Source organism: Pygocentrus nattereri, chromosome 22 (assembly GCF_015220715.1).
Source record: "Pygocentrus nattereri isolate fPygNat1 chromosome 22, fPygNat1.pri, whole genome shotgun sequence".
Taxonomy (NCBI): Eukaryota; Metazoa; Chordata; class Actinopteri; order Characiformes; family Serrasalmidae; genus Pygocentrus; species Pygocentrus nattereri.
This window is the reverse complement of record NC_051232.1, coordinates 14,566,503-14,591,018: the sequence shown is the minus strand read 5'-3', so window position 1 is coordinate 14,591,018 and position 24,516 is coordinate 14,566,503. Positions and strand designations below refer to the sequence as shown.

Here is a 24,516-nt window from a genome sequence, read left to right as displayed (position 1 = left end):
ATCAATCAGTCCAAAGAGACCAGACCACCAAACATTCAACCAATTAGGATGAGGAGGCGGGACTGGCAAAATCCAAACAATCAAACTAGATAGCAGGACATCTAAACAATCAGGACATGGCAGTAAGACCGTCAACATCCAAACACTCAGGACAGAGCAGCATCCAAACAATCAGGACAAGGTAGCGGGGCCACCAACATCCAAACACTCAGGACAGAGTAGTATCCAAACAATCAGGACAAGGTAACCGGACCGCCAACATCCAAACAATCAGGACAAACTAGCAGGGACACCAAAATCCAGTCATTTAGGAGAAAGAGATGGGCTCAATCTAACAAATTAGCACAAGGAAGCAAGCAACACCCGAACAATCAGCAGGAGGAAGCAGGACTGTTGAACATCCAACCAATCAAACAAGGAGGCAGGGCCGCCAACATGTAACCAATCAGGACGAGAAGGCTGGAATCTCAACTTCCAAGCAATCAGGATAAGGAGGTGAGGGGGTCGATTACTAGATGCATCGCGATGCGGACGTGAACGATTCTGAATCGGTTCACAAATGTCAAAAGGTTAAAAGCTAGGTTAGGTCAGGAGTGACTCAACCCAAATGTTAAGAAGAGCCATTTTGTCCTTTCAACAAAAAGCCACAACATTTTATGTCTAGTATGTGGTAAAGTCCTAGTATAGGCTAAAAAATATAAACGAAAACGCAGACTTACTTTGCTCTGCTTTAAGCTTTAGATATAGCCGCATTCCTGCCATCTCTACCAGAAAACTTTTCCTCAAAAGTAGAGCAGTTTCTTTTAATATGTCTCTGAACGTTCGACTGTTTTAAGAGGCTGAAGTCACTTCTTATTCGTCAGCATCTTGTAGATGTCCATGCAGCACACATTACAGCCATCCTGAAAACTGTCAAACACTAAAAAGTTGAGAAGATGAAGTCAGCTTCTCGTTCGAATTGTCCCCGTTCCACCTTAAATTCTGCCTGAGGCACGAGAATGTAGATGCAGCATCAGTTCATTATATGTGTCGCTTTGCCTTTTCATTAGCTACTAACTAGATGAGAGTGCGTTGCAGTCTGCACACCAGTTCTCAGAACCAGGGCTTTCGCGCTGTGTTGCACACTTTAGAGCTGAGATATACTGACAACAGCAATCCCCCACTCTCTACAACTAGACCAAAACTGAAGATATAAAATTAAAAAAAAATTGTATAAAATGGGTAGGATGGCTGTAATGTGTGCTGCATGGACATCTACTACCACAGAATCGTTTTCACTGTAACTCCACATTTTATAGCAGATGAGTCTGTGTTTCATGTGCTCAAAACAAAAGCAGTGAATGAGAGCCTTCCAATTCACTTGCCACATCACTTCCATTTGATTTAGTAATAAAAGATATTGGAATAAATTCATTATGGATCATTACAAATACTGTGCTTTGAAAGTACAAGCCCAATTCCAATGAAGCTGGGACATTGTGTAAAACAAATAAAAACAGAATACGATGATTTGCAAATCCTTATTAACCTATATTCAATTGAATACACTACAAAGACAAAGATATTTAATGTTCAAATGGATAAACTTTATTGTTTTTTGCAAATATTCACCCATTTGAATTTGATGCCTGCAACACATTCCAGAGAAGTTGGGACAGGGACAATAAAAGACTCTGAAAGTTAAGGAATGCTCAAAAAACACCTGTTTGGAACATTCCACAGGTGAACAGGTTAATTGGAAACAGGTGAGTGTCATGATTGGGTATAAAGGGAGCATCCCTGAAAGGCTCAGTCGTTTACAAGCAAGGATGGGGCGAGGTTCACCACTTTGTGAACAACTGCGTGAGCAAATTGTCCAACAGTTTAAGAACGTTTTTCAATGTGCAGTTGCAAGGAATTTAGGGATTTCATCATCTACAGTCCATAATATCATGAAAAGATTCAGAGAATCTGGAGAAAACTCAAGAATCAAGAAACAAGAATCAAGGCAGAAAACCAACATTGAATGCCCATGACCTTCGATCCCTCAGGTGGCACTGCATTAAAAACTGACATCATTCTGTAACGGATATTACCACATGGGCTCAGGAACACTTCAGAAAACCATTGTCAGTGTCAGTTCGTCGCTCCATCTACAAGTGCAAGTTAAAACTCTGCCATGCAAAGCGAAAGCCATTTATCAACAACACCCAGAAACGCCGCCGGCTTCTCTGGGCCCGAGCTCATCTGAGATGGACTGACGCAAAGTGGAAAAGTGTCCTGTGGTCTGACGAGTCCACATTTCAAATTGTTTTTGGAAATCATGGACGTCGTGTCCTCTGGGCCAAAGAGGAAAAGGACTGTCCGGATTGTTATCAGCACAAAGTTCAAAAGACAGCATCTTTGATGGTATGGAGTACTTGTGGCATGGGTTACTTGCACATCTGTGAAGGCACCATTAATGCTGAAAGGTACATACAGGTTTTGGAGAAACATGCTGCCATCCAAGCAACGTCGTTTTCAGGGATGTCCCTGCTTATTTCAGCAAGACAATGCCAAGCCACATTTTGTACGTGTTACAACAGCATGGCTTCGTAGTAAAAGTGTGCAGGTACTAGACTGGCCTGCCTGCAGTGCAGACCTGTCTCCCATTGAAAATGTGTGCATTATGAAGCGCAAAATACGACAACGGAGACGTTGTACATCGAGCAAGAATGGGAAAGAATTCCACATACAAAGCTTCAACAATCAGTGTCCTCGGTTCCTAAATGCTTATTGAGTGTTGTTAAAAGGTGATGTAACATAGTGGTGAACATGCCCCTGTCCCAACTTCTTTGGAATGTGTTGGAGGCATAAAATTCAAAACACGAGTGAATATTTGCAAAAACACAATAAAGTTTATCAATTTGAACATTAAATATCTTGTCTTTGTAGTGTATTCAATTGAACACAGATTGAAAAGTATTTGCAAATCATCGTATTCTGTTTTTATTTATGTTTTACACAACGTCCCAACTTCATTGGAATTAGGGTTGTACCAAGTCCTCACAGAGAGAAAAAAAAATCCTGTACAGAAAAAAAGATAATCGTTTTAAAATCGCATCGCAACCCTCTGAAACATAATCAAATCAAATTGTGAGATGCCTAGAGATTCCCACCCCTACAACTAATCAAGTTGATGAGGTAGAACCAACAACATCCAATCAATCAGGATGAGGAAAAGGGGCATCCAACATCCAACCAATCATGACAAGGCAAAAGCACTGCTAACACTCAAAACAATCTAAATTTAATCTAAAGTCTAAATCTACTGGTGTGTAATGTTTTATCATTGATAAAATTATACTGGCAGACATCAGTCTATTATATCCTGTCAAATTTTAGATATCGGTCAGGCCATATCATCAACAATCCCATCGTGGTCACGTCCTTGCTAATCCTTTTTATCATCGTCATAGTTACCATCATCTGCAAAGTCATCATCATTACCACTCATCATTACAACACAATCACACCCACCTTATTCTTCCTCATCTTCATGATCACAGTAATCATGGTCATGACCATCATTTTCAACCTGACCTTTGCATTTATCAGGATCATGTGTAATAATAATAACCATTATCATTACCATCATCATCATCATCATTATTGTCAGCATCATTAATGATAAAGGTGCAGATTAGAGTGGGTTTATGAGTCACATAGTAGATCAGCAGCGCAACATATTTATTACTATAATAATGAAAAAAGAAAACTGAAAGAGAGCCTGAAACAATGATATTACTGCTGCTGCCACTGCTGATGAATATTTCTGAAGATTATCTTTTAACTATGGATAATACCTAATATTGTACACTTTTGTCTGTATACCACTACTATGTATATATTTCCTCTAACTTAACTTCCAAATATCACACTGACCGTGGAGGACGTAGCTGCAGACAGTAGAGGCAGAATTCCTCCACACGCCATTATCAGATTATCCACCACCTGAGAGACCAGGTGTATAGTGTTATGAACAAACACCACATTCTCGCTGCTGTTCACAAAATCCATCACCGTCTTAGTGGAGTGGCTGCCAACATAATGCAAAACAGACCGTTACCAATTTACAATAATAACTCAACAGTTACACAGGAATTTAATCTGTCCAAAAGCAAATGTATTAAATTTATTATTCAGTTATTAATGTTAACCTACTATTTAATAATTATTATAATTTAATTAACAACTAAATTATGTAGTATCTACTACGAATTATTCAGCACCTACCATGAACGATAGACTACATAATAATTATTGCGTATGTACAACGGCTTATTCAGTATGTTGTCAATGATTCACCATCTACTATGAATTACTCAGCTCCTACTATTAAACTAATTATACATACATTTTCTGGTTATGAGTTATAAGGAATTAAATACTGTTCTAGCAGTCCTAATGTTGTATAGGCATTCCCCTCAGTGTCCCTCACCTCCTCCACATCTGGACGTCCGTCTCTATGGAAAAAAGCAGATCAGTTAGCAGGCGCTGGTGCATGTGAGACCACTTGAATTCTGGGATGCGGAACATGGTGGAGCGAGTGGAGGAGGAAGTGGAGCTTTCTCTGCCCGGGACTGAGGGCCCGGCTACCGCTGCTTGGGCCTGAGTACCATCCTGCAGGAACACAGTTAGCAATGTATGAAGGTACAGAGAGACTCCAATAAAAGAGCAGTGCAGTAATCACTAGTCTGTAGTTTGGATAAATCGGGAACACAGTTAAAATCTAACAGCTTAAATGGCAGACCATTCGAAAACTTTAACATGGTGAAAATTTTAAACTTGTACATCATTTCAAGTGACTGATTACTGGAAAGGAACTCTCGGGGCCTTTAGGAATAATGGTTTCATAGAACAAAAAAAATGCTATGTCTGATCCACTCATACCAGTACAACACACAATAACATACCACCATGGCAATTACTGCAGTGCTGAGAATGATTCCCCACTCAAAATATGCATAAAGCCCTTTGAGTGTCCTGACTTGAAGAACAGGATGAAAGGGTGCTAAAAAGTATAGCGTGAAACCAATGTAATTGTAGAATTACAAAGTTCTCCTCTATAGTAAATAATGGAGTGTAGAAACAAGAGGGTGAACCTAATGAAATGGTCAGTCAATGTACACGCCATCACAAAAATCATATCTGCTTACACAGCTGAAATGAAGGTCCTTGTAATAAACTTAATGAAAGATTTTTTTTATCTAGTTAACATGAGCAACACATGAATATTGATTATTTGTGGGTAACCAGTTAAGTAACAAATGCAGACAATGTTTTCATTATAAGCTGAAACATTTTGTTTGCAATAACATAATGGACATCAGTTTTGTTTACGTTTTACAGTATCAAAATAATATTGTTGTGGTTCCGCCTCTTGTTGTCCTGCTGGTTTAACTCTGCATTTTGTAAATCATACCCATGACACCAAGGCACTATGTTCTGAGGGTTCTATGTTTCCAGGGCTCCGTGTTCAGCTATTTATTTCAGGGTTGTCCAAACTTTTTCTAAAGAGGGCCAGGTTGTGCCATGTCAACACACTAGGGGGTAATTTAATTATAAAATCATTCACAAGTTCTAAATATTCGGTTTTAGAGATATCAGCAAGTAAATTCAGAGCTTTCTGTGAACTATCATGTTTCTTATCAATGTAAAAAAGAAGCAAAATACTTATTTTATGATTGGATTGCTCAGAGTAATTTGGGAAGAATTATAATAAACAATTAAAATGTTTAAGCACAACAATAAAACGTGAGTAGTTTATCAAGTACATTTTGCCATATTGCCAATATTACATTAATTATAGTGTTTTTAAATATGAGGCAAAAACATTTGCTGTGGCTATTGATGAAAAAGTATTCAAATTATTCTCAATAATTCAAATTCCAATTAATAATATAAACCCATTTCCAAAAGAGTTTGGACGTTATGCAGAATGTAAATAGAAAAAATATATGCAAATCATGTTAACCATATTTTAAAAGGAAAATACTACAAGGACAACATATAAAGAAGTTGGGATGGGGTAGGTTTACCACTGTGTTTCATCACCTCTTCTTACCAGGGATTTGTAAGGAAATGGTGAGGGTAAGATGACAAGGGTTTGTTAAAAACATTATTGAATATTTCACATGAGCATTTCAATGAGGGAGCATTTGACCTTGGGAAAATAGGGCTGTTTCAAAAATTACAAAGGGGGAACACAGTGCCCTGGAAATATAGGGCTGTTTCCTAGAACTTTCAATAAGAAAACGGTTGTGGGAACATAAAAACCTAAAAAATACAGGCATGAACCAATCTGAAACTAGGGGATGGCGTTACTCTTTAACTAGCTAGTTAGCCAGGTAATATTAAAGTAAATATGCTTTGAATGTACTTTGAATACACCAAAAGCTTGTTGATGCTTGTCAGGGCGGCAGCCCAAGAACTCCCTGGTGGACACTGAAGGGAGGCCCTGAAGCTGAAGAAGAAGGCCCTTCAGGACTGATAGGCCAGAGGACTCTGCAGACAGGAATGTGGAGAGGCCATGAAAAAAAGACTTTCAATTGGCTTTAAATGAGTTTCTGGACAGCTGACGACTCAGGAGTGGTCAGGGTGGCCTCACTCAAGCTGTACTCAGCAGGGGTGGAGAATATCTGACTTTGAATGAGGACATTGTCGGTCAGTGGAAGGAGCACTCCATTCCTCAACCCAACACATCCAACATGCCTCTCTCTCAAGGGACTCAGGACCAGAGGCTTCTGGGGCATCTGACACCATTTCCCTGGTGGAGATCACTGACAGACTTGGACTGGCACACAGAGTTGGTGGCTCTATTTTTAAGAAAGGGTACCACAGAGCATGTGCCAATTATATATCACACTGCTCAGCCTCCCTGAGAAAGTTTATGTCAAGGTGCTGGAAAAGGAACACCGACTGATAGTCAAACCTCAGACTGAGGAGAAGCAATGTGATTTTATCCCAAGCGTGGAACAATAGACCAGCTTTACACCCTCGCATTGATTGTTGAGGGGGCATGGGAGTTTGCCAACCCAGTCTACATGTGTTTTGTGTACTTGGAGTGTCCCAGGGTCTTGTTCACAAATGATGGAAAAAGGGAAAATCGGCTGTAGAATGGGACAGGCAGCAGCAGTAACACGTTCGCTGTAGTGGTGAAGAGGGAGCTAGGCCATAAGGCAAAGTTCTCTGTTTACCAGTCAGTGTACATCCCCATCCTCACCTATGGTCATGGGCTTTGTGTAATGAATGAAAGAATGAATGAAAGAAAGAATGAAATCACAGATACTACACTTTACTTGATAACTTTAACTGCTTTAAGTAAAACTTGCTATCAAAAGATTTTATGATGAAAAGCAAACAAACCGTGGTTGTGGTTCCCTTCAGCTCCAGTCTCTCGGTGTCGATGGCTACGCTGGACACGTCCAGTCTGGCAATCTTTATGTCTTTGGTCTTAGTGCTTGAACTCTCTGCCTGATCTTCGCCAGATTTCTGAGCATCTGATGCCGCAGGGATCACCTCCGTGCTGGGGCCCTGATTTGTCTCACCTGCAGAAACTAGAGCTTTTGCTGCTTCTTGTGTCTCTGCAGACTCTGTGCTGGGATCTTCTGGCGTCTCTTCTTTTTCAGCTTTATACTTTGCTGCCTTTTTCCTTTTATTCTCATTACCTTCATCTTCATCATCTCCATCATCTTCCTCTCCTGGGGTGGCCACTGCTGAAACATAAGAGGACTCTTCCATGCTGTCATCACTGGCCTTGACTACTTCACTGGAGGAAGAAACATCCACTAAATCTTCATTGTAAACTGCAGATACACCAGCCGTGCTGGTTTCTACTGCATCTTCTTTTCTAATCTCACTTTTTTCAGGTTTTTTTACTGCTTCACTTACTTCAGCTATATCCAAACAGTCCTCAACTAAACCTTTTTCTTTATCTTCTTCAGCACTTTTTATTTTATCATCATCTTCTGAGATGTTCTCAGCATTGGGTTCCTGTCCAGGTTCCTTGTCAGTTTCTGGCTTTTCACCTTTGGTTTCTCTGCTATGGAAGTCATCTATTTCAGCCTTGCCTTTGTTGACTTCTTCAGCATTTTTTATACCATCATTGCTGTCCGTCTTCGTAGCAGCAACAGCCTCTTTTGTACTGTCAGCTTCTGCAATCTCTCCATCAGTTCCTGCATCATTTACTTCAGCTTCAACTTCAACATTCTTCACCTCACCATCTCTTGCTAACTCCTTTAATGCTTCTGGTTCACCTTCAGCCTCTTTCTGATTTGACAGTTCCACTAGCTCCATTGTTTTTTCCTCCTCCTCTTTCTTCTGCTCTTCTTCCTTTGCATCCTCTTCTTCAGCCCTGGCTAAAATGTTGGATACTGTGATGGATGCCTGCAATCTGTCTGGTTCCTCTATTTCTTTGGATATATGCTGTTTCTCTACATTCAGCTCAATGACTGTAGATGGAGCAGATTCTACAGGAAGTTCTCCATTAGTGCCCGCCTGGAGCTCAGAGTCCCTGCTGGCTTCAGAAATGGTTCTTATTCTGGTCCCAGATTCTCCCTCCGAACCCATGCGCTGATACTCCCGGAACATTCTGGACAGGTTTTCTTTGTGCTGCTCGAAGGTGACCTGTGGAGACAGACAAGTCCCAATTAGAATTCAAGAATCTCTATTTCAAATGTGACCCATTATTACATTAAGTGATAATATACTTACATACAGTTACACAATCAATTATTCCATTCCATGCACTTCTGACTTTCACTTTTTCCCAATTACAAAAAAAGCACAAAAATAGTCAACAAAGCGTATCTATATGGTAGGTGTTTAAAATGGCCAGCAGTGTACTGTTGCATAGTCACATCATTTCAATTCAATTACACAATTATGTAAGCTAGTTTTATAATTATGTAATTACTTAAGTAGTTGCACTTATCATTAAGCACATACTTAAACACAAACATTTAAATGCTTATACAGTTGATTTTAAAAAGTGAAAATAAGTTATTATTATAATGTAGAATTTTGTGCTTTTTAGTGTACAATTTACCATGTTTATAATATTGCAAAAACAAACCCATAAATAAATTATTAAATGAATACCTCAACCAGTTTGCACTGTAATAAGCCTGGGATTAAAGGGTTAAACATGAATGCATATTTGTAAAATAAATTGTATAGTATGCATTGAATTATATTTGTGTCAAGTCTGCAAAATTTGATACAATTCAACAAAAATGTGACTAACATGTAAAGAACGTTTTTCTTTCCTCAACACACACAACAATAGCTTTTCATCAAATTGAAATCATAACTAAATATCTGCTCTTCCACTTATCAACACAAAAATGTGGCACAATTTGACAGTTTAGAATTTGCAATTTCTCCACTTGTGAATTGAGCATCATATCGTTCACACTTGGATCATAAAATATTACAAATAAATCAAGCATGGCAATTGACACTCTTTTAAAAGGGAAAATCTCCCATTAAAAACTGCTAATGCTGACTGTTTCTAATATGGCCAAATTAATCAAACTGGCTTAGTAATAAAAATTGAGATTGCCACACAAACAAACCTAGGAGTGAGTTACAAATGACAGCGTTGGATAATCTACCGAATAAATGAGTCTATGAACAACCGCACCAGAGGACAAAGCGAAGTAAAGGGCTGGTTCGCTCTCAGGCACCAATTACCAGCTGACAGTGGTAGGCTTTTGCAGATGCAGCAAAGACTTTGCCTCTAAACCCATCTCATTTACGGCCCTCCATTTATCACAGACAGAACACAGACAGAAAGTCAAACGCACCGCTGGGAGAAACAGAAACAACAGCAGCAACTTCACACTGACACGCAGCATGGACCCGTGGACATTTGCGTTTAGGCAAGAAAACCCCTGATTATTCCTAATTAATTTGCCGTTATTGTGCTAAATTAGCCTGCTAGCAGGCAGGGCAGGTCATTAATCTTCTCTGAGGTGTGATTGGTAATCCATAGCTGTTTTAGGCGGATGGACAGCCTTTAACTGCACCACTGGCTGCTAGCTTCTCCCCAACTGGAAATCACTACATTAGCATGGCCATTAGTTTAAGTTTAATTTGACATTTAACATTTAGTCATTAATGTCAGACTTTAGAGCCAGCCCAACCATTTAACCCTCACAAGTCTAGAGTTACTGTTCTTGCATTGATTTATTTAAACAAAAAACATATATATATATATATATATATATATAATTAGTTACATAGTGACGTAAACAATTACTTTTAGATTTTAGATTGTGTGTGAGATACAGGGTCAAATTTCCCGTCTCTATTTACTTATGCAATTAATTACATTTATGTTTAATTTATATTCAAGCTTTATTTTGCACTTCAGATTTCACTCCATTTGTTTCAATTAACAACAGTCTATAACTGTAAACAAATAGTAGTCTGTAACCGTCCACAAAGTGCACCTATATGGTAGTATGGACATTTCATGTAATACTTATTTTGTACCATTAAACATTAGAATTCTACAAGAACAGTTTTGGTTCTTTAGCTACAATAGCTAAAGAAATACTTAACATATTGCTGTTGTTAGAATAAAACATATGTCTCCAAAATGGTAACTTTATAGGAGAAGGAAAAAACTTTTTCAGAAGTCATTTTAGGTCATTTCTTTTAGTCCACTCATCAGGAAATTTACAAAAATGGACATCAAAAATGAAGATGGTTTTCTTCTGATGACAGCAATACATTAGTTAAACTACATTTACCATTTAGCTATTAAAGTCAAATTCAGTGATTTTGAAACAATAAAGCATTACCACTACAATTTAATGTCTAGAAATCTTAAGTTATTAGTATAATTTTGCTATGCAATTTCAAATACCTAATTCTATATCTAATTATATATGAACTAATTAACTGCGATGACACATTCAATTTCCATTCTGTACTGAGATGTTTAGGTTCCACACAAGTACTTCACTCGTTTAAACAAACCTAAAGTCAGAAATAATTAATGTGATGATTTTATCATCTGTGATCACTATGACTGCTAAGGGTGAAAAAAGCTAATGACAGTCACAAAATACGAACCTCAAGCCTCCTTACAAAGACAGTAGTAAAACTCAAATTTTGGGAGGTTACTGACTTGCTCCAATGTCATGATACCACTTTAATGCATTATCAATACAATTTCATCAGTACTTTCTCCATAAGCAGCCAGTCTGTACGCATCATCAAGATGAATCTTATATTTCCAAGATGGCACTTCAAATGTTATTTAAAGCCTAGGTCAATGGCAGATAACAATAAGTTTATTCTGATTTAACATAGGTCACGTTAGTTTAATGCATGCCTCTGTACTGCCACAGTGACCACATATTTTTCAATGTGTGCTTGCCTCGTCAAATATTTTTTTAAAAAAAAGGAAAAAAAATATACCTCTTGCTGCAGGCCCCCCAGAAGCCAGTTGTAATGGAAATCAACTTAAACATTACTGTAACAAAATAAAATATTGTTCCCTGTTATCAGATGAACAAGGACACTGTTGTCTCACCATTGTTGTTGAGTTGCTAGTAAGTAATGAAGGGTAAAGGGGAAGGGTGAGAACCCCCTGTGAAAGCAATTAACTTCTTTCCACAAAGATGGCCATGCCAAGATAAAACAGACAGCACACCTGCAGTTTCCTTACAGTGCAAAAACTGAGGGAGGCCCAAAACAGGCAGAAATTTTAATTTATTGCTGCTACCGTAAAAAGGCTTAAACACCAGAGGACCATTTAACACCTATCAAGACCTTTAATTTTTTAAGCATGAAATCTCAACATGCTTTACACGGTGCAAAGATAAAATGCTGCAATATAAATTAAATAAGAGCACAATTACAAACAGAAGAGCATGAGCCACAATACTCTAGGCATATAGTCAACAAAAATATGACACATCTGCAATTAACCTTGCATATATCTTACATCCAGTACTGAACCACCTGTGAGTCGGTGAGGAACGCTGCAAGGCAACCCTGAAGAAATTGAATAACAACATCTGACTCATGCATGTGCGGTGAACTCCAAACTATGAAACATCTCATGAGATGCAGGTTTGCCCCACAATGCACCGCAGAAGACCCGGCCGAGTCGAATGCAGCCGCACTTGCCTGTGTTAACTACTGGAAGGACATAATATAAATGATGGCTGGACACGAGGAAGAAGCGCATATTATAAAGTTCCCAGTGCACCAATAAATGTGTTGTATGGATTTAAAGTAGTTTTAAATTATCAAAGTTCTCCCCCCTTTTGCACTGGCATTGTACCAACACAGTACTACGTCACGTGAAAAGCATGGCGAGCCTGTAGTATATGTTGCGGAGATCGGGTTACCCTGTAAACACAGTACTACGTCACGTGAAAAGCATGGCAAGCCTGTAGTATATGTTGCGGAGATCGGGTTACCCTGTAAAAAAATTAAAATAAAAGTGGTCTAACTGTATGTATGCAGTGTCTGGAGTACTGTTAATGCACCAGGAGGTGGGCTTACACATCAGCTTCAATCTAATCAAATTTTACTCATAGTGGAAAAAAACCCTACGCTGCCGTGCAAAAACAACGCAACCACCATCGTAATATCAGTTGGATGTCTGGTGGTCAATAATGTGAATCACCTTTCCACGATGGAGGAATAGCAGTGATGTATAGCGTAAGGCACTTAGCCTTATATTACTGTGTAATACAATTTAGCCTGCTGTACAATAACACAGTTTCACTTCAGCCTGACATCTACAAACTCAGTCAAACTGTAATATGTTCCAGTCTGTGTCACATGACACTATCTTCATCTACTCTACACAGTCAACTGTTGCTAACCACACAAGCTTGCTGATCTTTTATCAGCAGAGACTTCTGACTCTGTGGCTACAGTATTACTGTTGTTATTACTGTAGATTTGCTTAAATTTTTAAATATAGTTAGATAATTACACTGTTTTTATCATTACAAACTTATTAGATAGATAATATAAACACATTTTTTAAACCCCTTATACTTTTGGGTTGTGGGAGGTGCTGGAGCCCATCCCAGCAATTACTGGGTCGGAAGGCAGAATACACCCTGGACTTCTGCTTACAAACACAAATGTGGTATATTTAGAATCTGCACTTTCCACAACACTCCTCCACTTGTTTCATTGACCTACAAGTCAGAAATTCTTAATATAAAATTATAGCATTCTTTGTGTTATGGCATTCCAAGGGTTAAACCACTGATCTGTAATCAGGCCAACAACGATTGCTGTTTAGATCAATAGACAGCAAGTAACCACAAAACTGAAGTGAAAGGGGGAATCCTAAGGAGTGGTGTAATTAGATTAGCTAAATGCAATTAAATCCTGGCCCAAAAATCAATGTCGTCTGCAGACAAAATCCAGAAACATTTTCGCCATGTTACCTATTCCAGATACACTGTGTAGGAGTGGAAAAAGAAAAGTAAGAAAAAAAAAAAAAAATCAGCGCTGCTTCTTCTCCACCAGGGAGTAAATTAAGACCACATGAGAACACATGGCAATAGGTAAAAATGGATGTTAAACGCAAAAGAAACACAAAATACAGCATTATGTTTAAATGTTACAATAGCCACAGAAACAATCAAACAAAAACTAGATAGATATAGTGCAGGGTTTGAATTCCCAAAAGCGTCTCAAAGAAAAAACATAAGAGTCAGTCCATGAGATCAGTGCCAAATGGTCACTCAGGTCCTCTGCAGACTGAATTACATATTGCTTTCATCAAAAATAAATAAATAAATAAACTGCCTTTCCTGCTTCAGTAACCAATTTTGGGAGCCATTCTAGCACCCCAGGCAGAGTAATGCCACGTATGCTCACTTGGATCTTTGGTAAACAGATGGCTGTGGCATCACAATCCTCTGATGATGGGACCAACCCTTAGTTGACTGTGCCACTCTGTAACAGTATCACTCGATAACATTAAGTTACATGGTTTTACAGTGAACATTGCAAAAATTTCATCAAGAAATTGTTTTCTCTGGCCAAATAACAGAAATTGTTAGCGTAATCTGTGGCATCCATACACCTGCATGACCTGTGTGCATTCATGCAAAGGGGAGTCAAAACGCCTGGGATCATATTACAGGAACACTAACTCTGAACTCTTCTAATCTTTTTAGTCACCAAGACAACTTTAGCTGGGGTTCAGTTTAGAACAGTAGCTATTAAAGAATGACAGTTCCAACATTAATTCTTAGCTTCACTCCAGATTAAAAAAAAACAAAAACAAAAAAAAAAAAAAAAACAGTATTACAGGAACAGCCCGACTACATAAAATGTACTAAATACCATCCAAACATTAGGAGAACTACAGCGGCATCACAACATTTCATTGAGTCGTGTGTTTCTACCATCACATTATAATTTTTAACCTCTTATTGACCAGGGCATATTTTGTTTTTTTCCATCTGAATTTACAGGACCAAATCATAAGGCAAATTATTCAGTAACTGCATGTAATAAATGCACATTTTTATTTATTTTTTTAATTTTCATATTAACAGAAAATGTTTTATAAATCATACACATATTGCTATATGCTTACAATTTACTGCTGAAAGCCAAAAATCTTAGACGCTCTTTGCATCATCATATTATAATTTTCAGAGTATATCACTGAAGACAGACCATCTGTTAATAGTTTATATAATAGTTTTCCTACATATGCAGTTAAACAAATATGGCAATTAAAAGTTTTGCAGCAATAGCAGTGAATACTGAGGAGACTGAGAAGAAAGTGTTTGGCTGTTTATAAGGAAGTGTAATGTTGGCGGATGCTGGCTTGCATGCTGGCTCAAGCTTTGGGAAACAGAAACAAACTTGGGAGCAGCGACACTGATAAACAGCAGGAGGCACTATCACAATGTTCTTAATCTCCAGTTTATTTTGTTTTGCCACTAAGTTGTCTAACTAACTAACTTACATTTTTCATGGTATTTTGTTTACATGCTTACAATTTAGCTGTGTATGTATTGTTAATTGCTTAGTAACAGGCATAACAGTTTCGTATCGTCCTAGACCTTGTCATATCAACTGAGGATAAAAAATACTAAGTTGCTATCATACTGTTGTCTAAAGTACTCTGTGTTTAGAGTGAGTTATCCATACAACCTAATGAGAAACTTGTGTACACACTCAGTTTGTCACAAAACCTACATTTAGAGTGAGATATTCATTCAACCTAATGAGAAACAGTTTTGAAGTACATTTACATACACTGTATTCCTTAAGCCACTTTCATGAATCTAGTGCCACATTCACAGGAAGCACTTAAATGCCAAAAGTAACTCTGTAGTTGAAGTCAATAGAGGTGTAAGCCAACATTGGAAAATAGAAACGCATCAGTGAAAGAGTAAAGACCTATTCTTCAAACAAGAAAATACACCTCGTTCAGTCTAAAAACAATACATAAAAGTTGCAGTGATGAAGTCTGAAATAGGGACTGCTTTCTATGCTTGAACCAGAAACCACTCATTCTGTCATGTAAAGTAAATAACATCTTAGTGTCATCCTTATCTGGCAGTGGTCAATGGCATCCATGTCAGAAACCTCCTCGTCCTTTGTGTGGGTGCATGTGTACTTCTGTTTGTAAGGCTTTACTCAATAAAGATTGGCAGTCTGACCACCTCTATCTTTACAGGCAGCACTGCAATATTGAAACGCTTTGTCCTGTGGATCCATACCACTGCTGCTCATCAAGCACAGAGACACCACTGAGAACAAGCTGGTAGAAAAAGACCTAAAAAGAACAGCCTGCATCCTGAACTGTGCTTTTACCATGCAAGAGTTTGTGTTCTTTGTTTAGTCATTTCTTTGGAATCTTAGATATTTTACTCCTATTTCTATACTGCTCAAAAAAATAAAGGGAACACTCAAATAACACATCCTAGATATGAATGATTGAAATATTCTCACTGAATACTTTGTTCTGTACAAAGTTGAATGTGCTGACAACAAAATCACACAAAAATCAACAATGGAAATAAAATTTATTAACCAATGGAGGCCTGGATTTGGAGTCACACACAAAATTAAAGTGGAAAAACACACTACAGGCTGATCCAACTTTGATGTAATGTCCTTAAAACAAGTCAAAATGAGGCTCAGTATTGTGTGTGACCTCCCTACAATGCCTAGGCATGCTCCTGATGAGGTGGCAGATGGTCTCCTGAGGGATCTCCTCCCAGACCTGGACTAAAGCATCCGCCAACTTCTGGACAGTCTGTGGTGCAACGTGGCGTTGGTGGATGGAGCAAGACATGATGTCCCAGATGTGCTCAATCGGATTGAGGTCTGTGGAACGGGCGGGCCAGTCCATAGCTTCAATGCCTTCATCTTGCAGGAACTGCTGACACACTCCAGCCACATGAGGTCTAGCATTGTCCTGCATTAGGAGGAACCCAGGACCAACAGCACCAGCATAAGGTCTCACAAGGGGTCTGAGGATCTCATCTCGGTACCTAATGGCAGTCAGGCTACCTCTGGCGAGCACATGGAGGGCTGTGCGGCCCTCCAAAGAAATGCCACCCCACACCATTACTGACCCACTGCCAAACCGGTCATGCTGAAGGATGTTGAAGGCAGCAGACAAGAGCACAGGGCACCAGTGGCGAATTTGCCAATCCTGGTGTTCTCTGGCAAATGCCAAGCGTCCTGCATGGTGTTGGGCTGTGAACACAACCCCCATCTGTGGACGTCGGGCCCTCATACCATCCTCATGGAGTTGGTTTCTAACCGTTTATGCAGACATGCACATTTGTGGCCTGCTGGAGGTCATTCTGCAGGGCTCTGGCAGTGCTCCTCCTATTCCTCCTTGCACAGAGGCGGAGGTAGCGGTCCTGCTGCTGGGTTGTTGCCCTCCTACGGCCTCCTCCACGTCTCCTGGTGTACTGGCCTGTCTCCTGGTAGCGCCTCCAGCCTCTGGACACTACACTGACAGACACAGCAAACCTTCTTGCCACAGCTCGCATTGATGTGCCATCCTGGATGAGCTGCAGTACCTAAGCCACTTGTGTGGGTTGTAGAGTCCGTCTCATGCTACCACGAGTGTGAAAGCACCACCAACATTCAAAAGTGACCAAAACATCAGCCAGAAAGCAGAAAGGTGCTGAGAAGTGGTCTGTGGTCCCCACCTGCAGAACCACTCCTTTATTGAGTGTGTCTTGCTAATTGCCAATAATTTCCACCTGTTGTCTATTTTATTTGCACAACAGCTGTGAAATTGATTGTCAATCAGTGTTGCTTCCTAAGTGGACAGCTTGATTTCACAGAAGTTTGATTTACATGGAGTTATATTGTGTTGTTTAAGTGTTCCCTTTATTTTTTGAGCAGTGTATTTATTGTACTACTTCTATTACATCCACCTCAGTTCCATTTTTTAAATGAACTCTGCTTTTCCATTGAATGCCATTCCATATTTATTTGGACTCTATTCCATGGACTCAAATATATTCATTTGAGCTTGACTTCATTTTCAATCAAACTTCACCCTAATTTTCTCCTAACTTCCCTTCCAACTGAACTACATTTTGTTTTCAGATTAACTCCTTTCTCATTTCATTTTCAACTGAAACGGAGTTTTCAAATAAGCAGTCAAGTTATACTATAAATAATTGTTTAAATGCAATCTTGTTTTTATTTTCTGGAATATTTTAAATGTTGTTGTTATTTAAAACAGTAATGTACAGTATTTTTTACTTTTACATGTTAATGTTTTTTCCATTTAGCTTTTTTTTTGTTTTATTTATTGACTTTATTATTTTATTTTTATGGTCTTGTGATCTGCTGTGTCAACCTTACCATTTAATCGCAAAGCCCTTTGAGCTGCTAAGTCAACAACAAATACTCTGTTAATGAAGATAATAATTAGAGTTTCATCTTATTAATTTCACTCCAAGCGAATGTCTTACAGTGCTTGATTTTTTTCATCCATGGACACTGAGAACATCAGAATGTTCTTGTGATGTTCCTCACAGTGGAACTGAATAAGTGATGAATATGTTAGTCTGAAGGACGCTCAGTCCTTCACAGGTTTGATCACATTCTGTTGGAAGTTGTCCCATGCTCATTTGTGTGCAGCGCTGGAACAGGGGCACCTTGGGAAGGTGGTGGTGTCAGCACTGACCACCTGCAGAAACATCTGTCCGCTCACTACCAAAACCAAGTAGATTCAACCAAACGTGTGCACACATACAATAGAAGTGTATCCTGCCTTCTGCCCGATGACTGCTGGGATAGGCTCCAGCAACCCCCGCGACCCAGAAGGAGAAGCGGCTTAGAAGTGTGTGTGTTAGAATGGTCTAATTGGCCCATTTCTAATTAAACAGAATAATTGAAAATAATGAAATAAATAAACCAAAATGGGAAAAAATTAAGTTATGAGGGTTTGATATGACAAAAACGTATTTATCGCATATACAGGAATTTATTATCCAATGAACGCATTTAAGTGTTTTGTATATGTGCATTCATTATCTCATTTAATACACTGAACAAAAATATAAATGCAACACTTTTGTTTTTGCTCCCATTTTTCATGAGCAGAACTTTTTCTACGTACACAAAAGGCCTTTTTCTCTCAAATATTGTTCACAAATGTGTCTAAATCTGTGTTAGTGAGCACTTCTGCTTTGCCGAGATAATCCATCCACCTCACAGGTGTGGCATATCAAGATGCTGATTAGACAGCATGATTATTGCACAGGTGCACCTTAGGCTGGCCACAATAAAAGGCCACTCTAAAATGTGCAGTTTTATCACACAGCACAATGCCACAGATGTCGTAAGTTTTGAGGGAGCGTTGCATTGGCATGCTGACTGCAGGAATGTTCACTAGAGCTGTTGTCCATGAATTGAACGTTCATTTCTCTACCATAAGCCGTCTCCAAAGGTGTTTCAGAGAATTTGGCAGTACATCCAACTGGCCTCACAACCACAGACCACGTGTAACCACACCAGGCCAGGAACTCCACATCCAGCATCTTCACCTCCAAGATCATCTGAAGCTCATCTGTATGCTTGTTGCCCTCATCGGGGTCTCCACCTGACTGCAGTTCGTCATTGCAACCGACTTGAGTGGGCAAATGCTCACAATTGGTGGTGTCTGGCACGTTGGAGAGGTGTTCTCTTCACGGATGAATCCCGGTTTTCACTGTACAAGATGGCAGATGGCAGACTGCGTGTATGGCGTCGTATGGGTGAGCGGTTTGCTGATGTCAGCGTTGTGAATCGAGTGGCCCATGGTTGCGGTGGGGTTATGATGTGGGCAGGCGTATGTTATGGACAACGAACACAGGTGCATTTTACTGATAGCATTTTGAATGCACAGAGATACCATGATGAGATCCTCAGGCCCACTGCTGTGCCATTCATCTACGACCATCAACTCATGTTGCTGCATGATAATGCACAACCCCCATGTTGCAAGGACCTGTACCCAGTTCCTGGAAGCTGAAAACATCCAAGTTCTTGCACGGCCAGCATACTTACCGGACATGTCACCTACTGAGCACGTTTAGGATGCTATACGCTATATGTATACGACAGCGTGTTCCAGTTCCAATATCCAGCAAGCTTTGCACAGCTTAAATCAACAACCTGATCAACTCTATGCAAAGATGATGTGTTGCACTGCGTGAGGCAAATGGTGGTCACACAAGATACTGACTGGTTTTCTGACCATCTTTGAGTTCAGCTCATGAAAAATGGGAGCAAAAACAAAAGTGTTGCGTTTGTATTTTTTTTCTGTAGATTTTCTGTAGATTTATGTTTATATGTAGATTTATATGTTCATTATTATTTACAGGCTGTGTGATACATTGTACCAATATAATTTTGCAAGCATTCCAATGTCATGAATATAAAAGCCAGTGAAAGTTAGAGAGAAATATATGTGAAACACACACACACAGACATACATACACATATATATATATATATATATATATATATATATATATATATATATATATATATATATATATATATATATATATATATATATATATATATATATATATATGTCTGACTTTTGCTGTTTCTAATTAAAGCAGTGTTTAAAAAGAAAAAAAAAATCCTTCAAGTTGTTCCCATTAAGAGTCAACAAGTCACAGGTGATGTCTGGGCGTGGCAGTTCAGATATAGCCAAATTTCTCTCTTTCTCTCTTTCTCTCTCTTTTACTCATTCTCTTTCTCCTTCCTCTCCCTGACATTCTCTTTCTCTCTCTGTATTTCTCATCTCTCTTTTTCTCTCTCACCATCACCTCTCTTTTTTATTTTCTTACTTTCTGACCTCTCTTGCTTTTTCTTTTTCTCAATTGCTCTCTTTCCACTCTCTCTCTCTTCCTTTCACTCATTCTCTTTCCACCTCTCATTAGCTCACCCTTTTCTTTTCTCTTTCTATTTCCCCTCTCTCTTTTGCCTCCACCTTACTCCATCTCTCATCCTTTCTTCTACTCTCGCATTCCTCACTCTCGCTTTGCCTCTCAATTTCTCTCTCTTACCCTTTTGTTCCTTTCTCATTCTTTCTTTCCCCTCCTTCTCCATTTTCTCTTCTTCACCTCTCCCTTACTCCATCTCACCCTCTTCCTTTCTCTCACATTTACACATTTTCAGCCTTATTCTCTCTTACCCTTTTCTTCCTTTCACCTCTCCTCTTTCTCCCTTTCTCCCTGATTCTCTCCTCTTTCTCCCTTATTCTCTTTCACCTCTCCCTTACTCCATCTCACCCTCTTACTTTCCCTCTCTCTCTCCCTCTCTCTCTCCCTCTCTCCCTCCCTCTCTCTCTCTCTCCCTCCCTCTCTCTCTCACACACACACACACACACACACACACACACATTTTCACCCTCATTCCATCTCTCTCTCTCTCTCTCTCTCTCTCTCTCTCTTATTCTCTCTCTCTCTCTCTCCCCCACAGCTGTGAGAGAAAGCGCTACAGTGACAAACAGCTCTCCTGCTCTGAACTTGGCAGGAAATCTATCACACTGGACAATAAAATTGCAATTGAGTTTCTTTAGCTCTTTTTTTTTTTCTTTTCATAGGTGTATCCCGCATGCTCAGCCCTGCTGCCCCTTAACAATTCACACACACTTTAAAAAAAAAAGAAAAGAAAGAAAAAGGGGAAAAAAACCCCAATGTTTTTAGATTGCACAAGAGCCACACGAACACCAGCAGCATTAATCTTGTGCAATTACAGAGAAAAAAGCAATTACACACTCAGTCTCATGCAAAGAGGAAGGATCAATTCCAGCAGTGAGTTATAGCTCACTGCTGTGCACTGAATGTGTTTTTAAGGGTAGACGAAATTAACTGATATCACAGTATTTCATACTAAACGGACAATATTCTTTGTTACACAATAATATGACAAACAAAGTAATAATGAGAATAATAAATCAAGGTGTTTGCAGGCATCCTTAGATTAAATTCAACCTGAAATCTAAACTGCTTTTTTTTTACCTTTAAAAAAAATCTTTAAAACTTTGATTTGATGTCAAGGTGCAATAAGTCACCGCTCAACTCCCGAAATCCTCAGTGAAACCAAGTGTCTACTTAACATGTCACAGCATAACTTACATTTACATTGATTTTAATACTTTTCAAAACTTGTTAAATGCAACTTCCAATGTAATATAGGACCACATTTAAAAACTGAATTCACTATTTGGGTATTTTTTAGAAAAATGTACAAGCCAAGAATTCAGGGAATCACCAGTGCATGTGATATACTTTGCTATGATCTGACTGAAGGTACACTAGGCTGGGTGCTCTAGTTGGTGTTCCTAAAACCGCAAACAATGAAAAGATATGTCTCTGTACTCAATGTCACTCCGACAAACTTGGAGAAAAATCTAATGTGGTTCACGAGTCATCACCATCTAGCACTTTCACTGGTTAGCATTAGCTCATTAGCTCAGTCTCCACCTTACCTAAAGCAAAAACCTACATTTAGCCCACAATAACATTAATTTAGCGCACATCACTGCGTCACTACAAGCACCGCCTCACTCTTTATTATTTAATGTGTGTGTGAGACATGACATCAAACATTTCTGGAAAAAAAAACAACCTTTTGGCAAGGTGTCAGCAGAATTTAACATTATGTAGATTCAAATACAGGACAATTTAGTAGTCACTAAATTAACATCAATTAATAAAATGTAATTTCAGACAACTTTAAAGAAATCTGGATGCATGATAAAACTAAAAAATATATACTACTGCTAACAATAACGTTAATAACAAGATTGAGTTAAAAAGATTGTCACTCGTAATATAATGCACAAACACTGACAAAGCTGTGTATACTTAAACTGTATATTGAGTTTATAAGAACTATTTTAAGCCGTCTGTGTTCAGATTGTCTTGAGGCAGTGCTGCTTGTGGGTCGTATTTTTGGTCTTATATCTTACATCTTATTTGTGTCCATATGTATAATCCTTATGATTCATGTGTTCTCTATGCTCGGAGCACAAATCATGTTTCAAATCACATGTGTTTTATTATTTATTTTATGATTCAGTCTTTGGGACACATAGGTTTACTGATGTTAACAAACCAATTGAAAACCAAAATAAGACTGGGAATTAACCTTGAAAATTACATTACAATAAATAAACAAAACAAATACTGTTAGGAGATTTATCCAAGGCATCACTTTATACCCAACATCCTAATCAAACTACATGTAATTGTTGGTTATAAATGGGTTAATATCATTGGGGGGGAGGGGGGGTAGAGATAATACAAAAAAACATTCTAGATTTCTAGATTTGAGAAACTGGATATTCATTAAACAAGAATAATTTATTATTATTATTTATTTATTATGTTTTTCACTACAGTCTTAGTATGATAAACTACCACTGTAATTGTTTAATCTTTCAAAATGTTTCCTGTGGTATATTTGGTAATTGAAGAATTATTATTATTATTATTATTATTATTATTATTATTATTATTATATTTTGTCCCATTTGTTTTTGTTTTGATGTTCCTCACAGCAGAACTGAACAGCAAATAGTTATAACTGACTATTATTTCTCTAGCTTTTATTTTTATGTATTTAACAGCTAAAGCTTTGTTAAGGGATTTGTTCCAACCTTGTCTCATCACATCACAATTATCTAATCCTTCAGTGTATGGTTTCCTCAAGGAATATTAGTTCATAAATTATTCAACAGACTACTTTCTGCGGGTAAAAAAAAAACCAAAAAAAAAAACAACAACAAAAAAAAACAGTCCAGATACTTGAGCCTGTTTTTTTTAATACACAAGCATAAAATTAGAGACTGAAAAAGGCACAGTTAAAACATATCAGAAAATATACCGTATACACGTAAAGTCTGACACAGGACCTATGTTTATGTGTAAAATATCGGCAACTTCTGTTTCTACATTCTGACTATATATATTTGACCTTAACATGGTTTACACGACTGTAAAAAGCTGTAATTACATTAAAGGTGTTAAATCTCCCAGCAGCACTACAGCATACATGCAGATCTAAATCTAACACAAAGCACAGCTGTGCCCCCTACAGTCCACAACAGGTATTAACCCACAAAAATCAAAACTGGGCTTCTATCATACACTATCTGCGCAAAAAAAAAAAAAAAAAGGAAAAGGAAAAAAGGCGGGTACCCAGGCGCCTACAGTCTGACACCAACCAAATTACTTCACTGCCTCTGCAGCAGCACTGGGTAATACAATATCAACACTGCATCCTAAAATAGGAAAGGGAAAAAAAAAACGCTTTGATGGTTTATTTTCTATCTTCCATGCTAAGATAGCAATGCAGCAACAATAAAAAATAAACAACTGGCAAAGATCCTCATCTGCTCTGTGCTGTTGCATGGCAAATACATTTTGAAAAGAAAGCAAACTAAAGATAAAAATAAGAAATATTCTTTCACAATGAGTCAATAATCTTACATTACACCAAGAAGAATATATAAAGGTGTCGAGTTCAGATCAAATGTGTGATAAGGAGACTATACGTTCTGAAGGAACAGATTAAACATTACAGATTATAGCATGGTGACTGCTGTGGTATGTGATATGTCAGGTTATGGAATATGACAGAGAGCAAGAAAGATTGTGATCTAAATGATAGTACGTTATGTGGAGAAAAATAAAGTTCTGTTTGGAAGTGCAATCTAAGCAAAGAACTGCTGTAACCATCTGAAAGAAATTGTAAGAAAAATACTTCTATTTTGTATTATTTTTTCATTAAGTACTACAGTATATTTGAAGCACAATAATCAGAGAAAAGTTAAATATTTTCAATAGCTCTAAGCATATCCTAGTATTTGCATCCCCTTCTAAAAATAAGTACAAAAGCTAATGAGCAAAATTCGTCTGGACACGAGCTGCAATGAAAGTAATATGATTTTGAACAAATCTGACCTATTTGTACAAAGATCAAAGTCACAAACTAGCTAACATT

The 24,516-nt window shown here is 38.3% G+C and overlaps 1 protein-coding gene across 2 annotated transcripts in view; it reads right to left on the bottom strand.

Moving 5' to 3' along the window:
* lrba (LPS responsive beige-like anchor protein) overlaps positions 1 to 24,516 on the bottom strand; it is a 350,478-nt gene that overhangs the window by 245,378 nt on the left and 80,584 nt on the right. For both annotated transcript variants that reach the window (XM_037532971.1, XM_037532972.1), the window contains exons 22-24: positions 7,387 to 8,646; positions 4,460 to 4,641; positions 3,904 to 4,057 (exon numbers count right to left, since the gene is read on the bottom strand). In XM_037532971.1, coding sequence (XP_037388868.1) covers positions 3,904 to 4,057; positions 4,460 to 4,641; positions 7,387 to 8,646 — 1,596 coding nt within the window. The remainder of the gene's footprint in view (positions 1 to 3,903; positions 4,058 to 4,459; positions 4,642 to 7,386; positions 8,647 to 24,516) is intronic.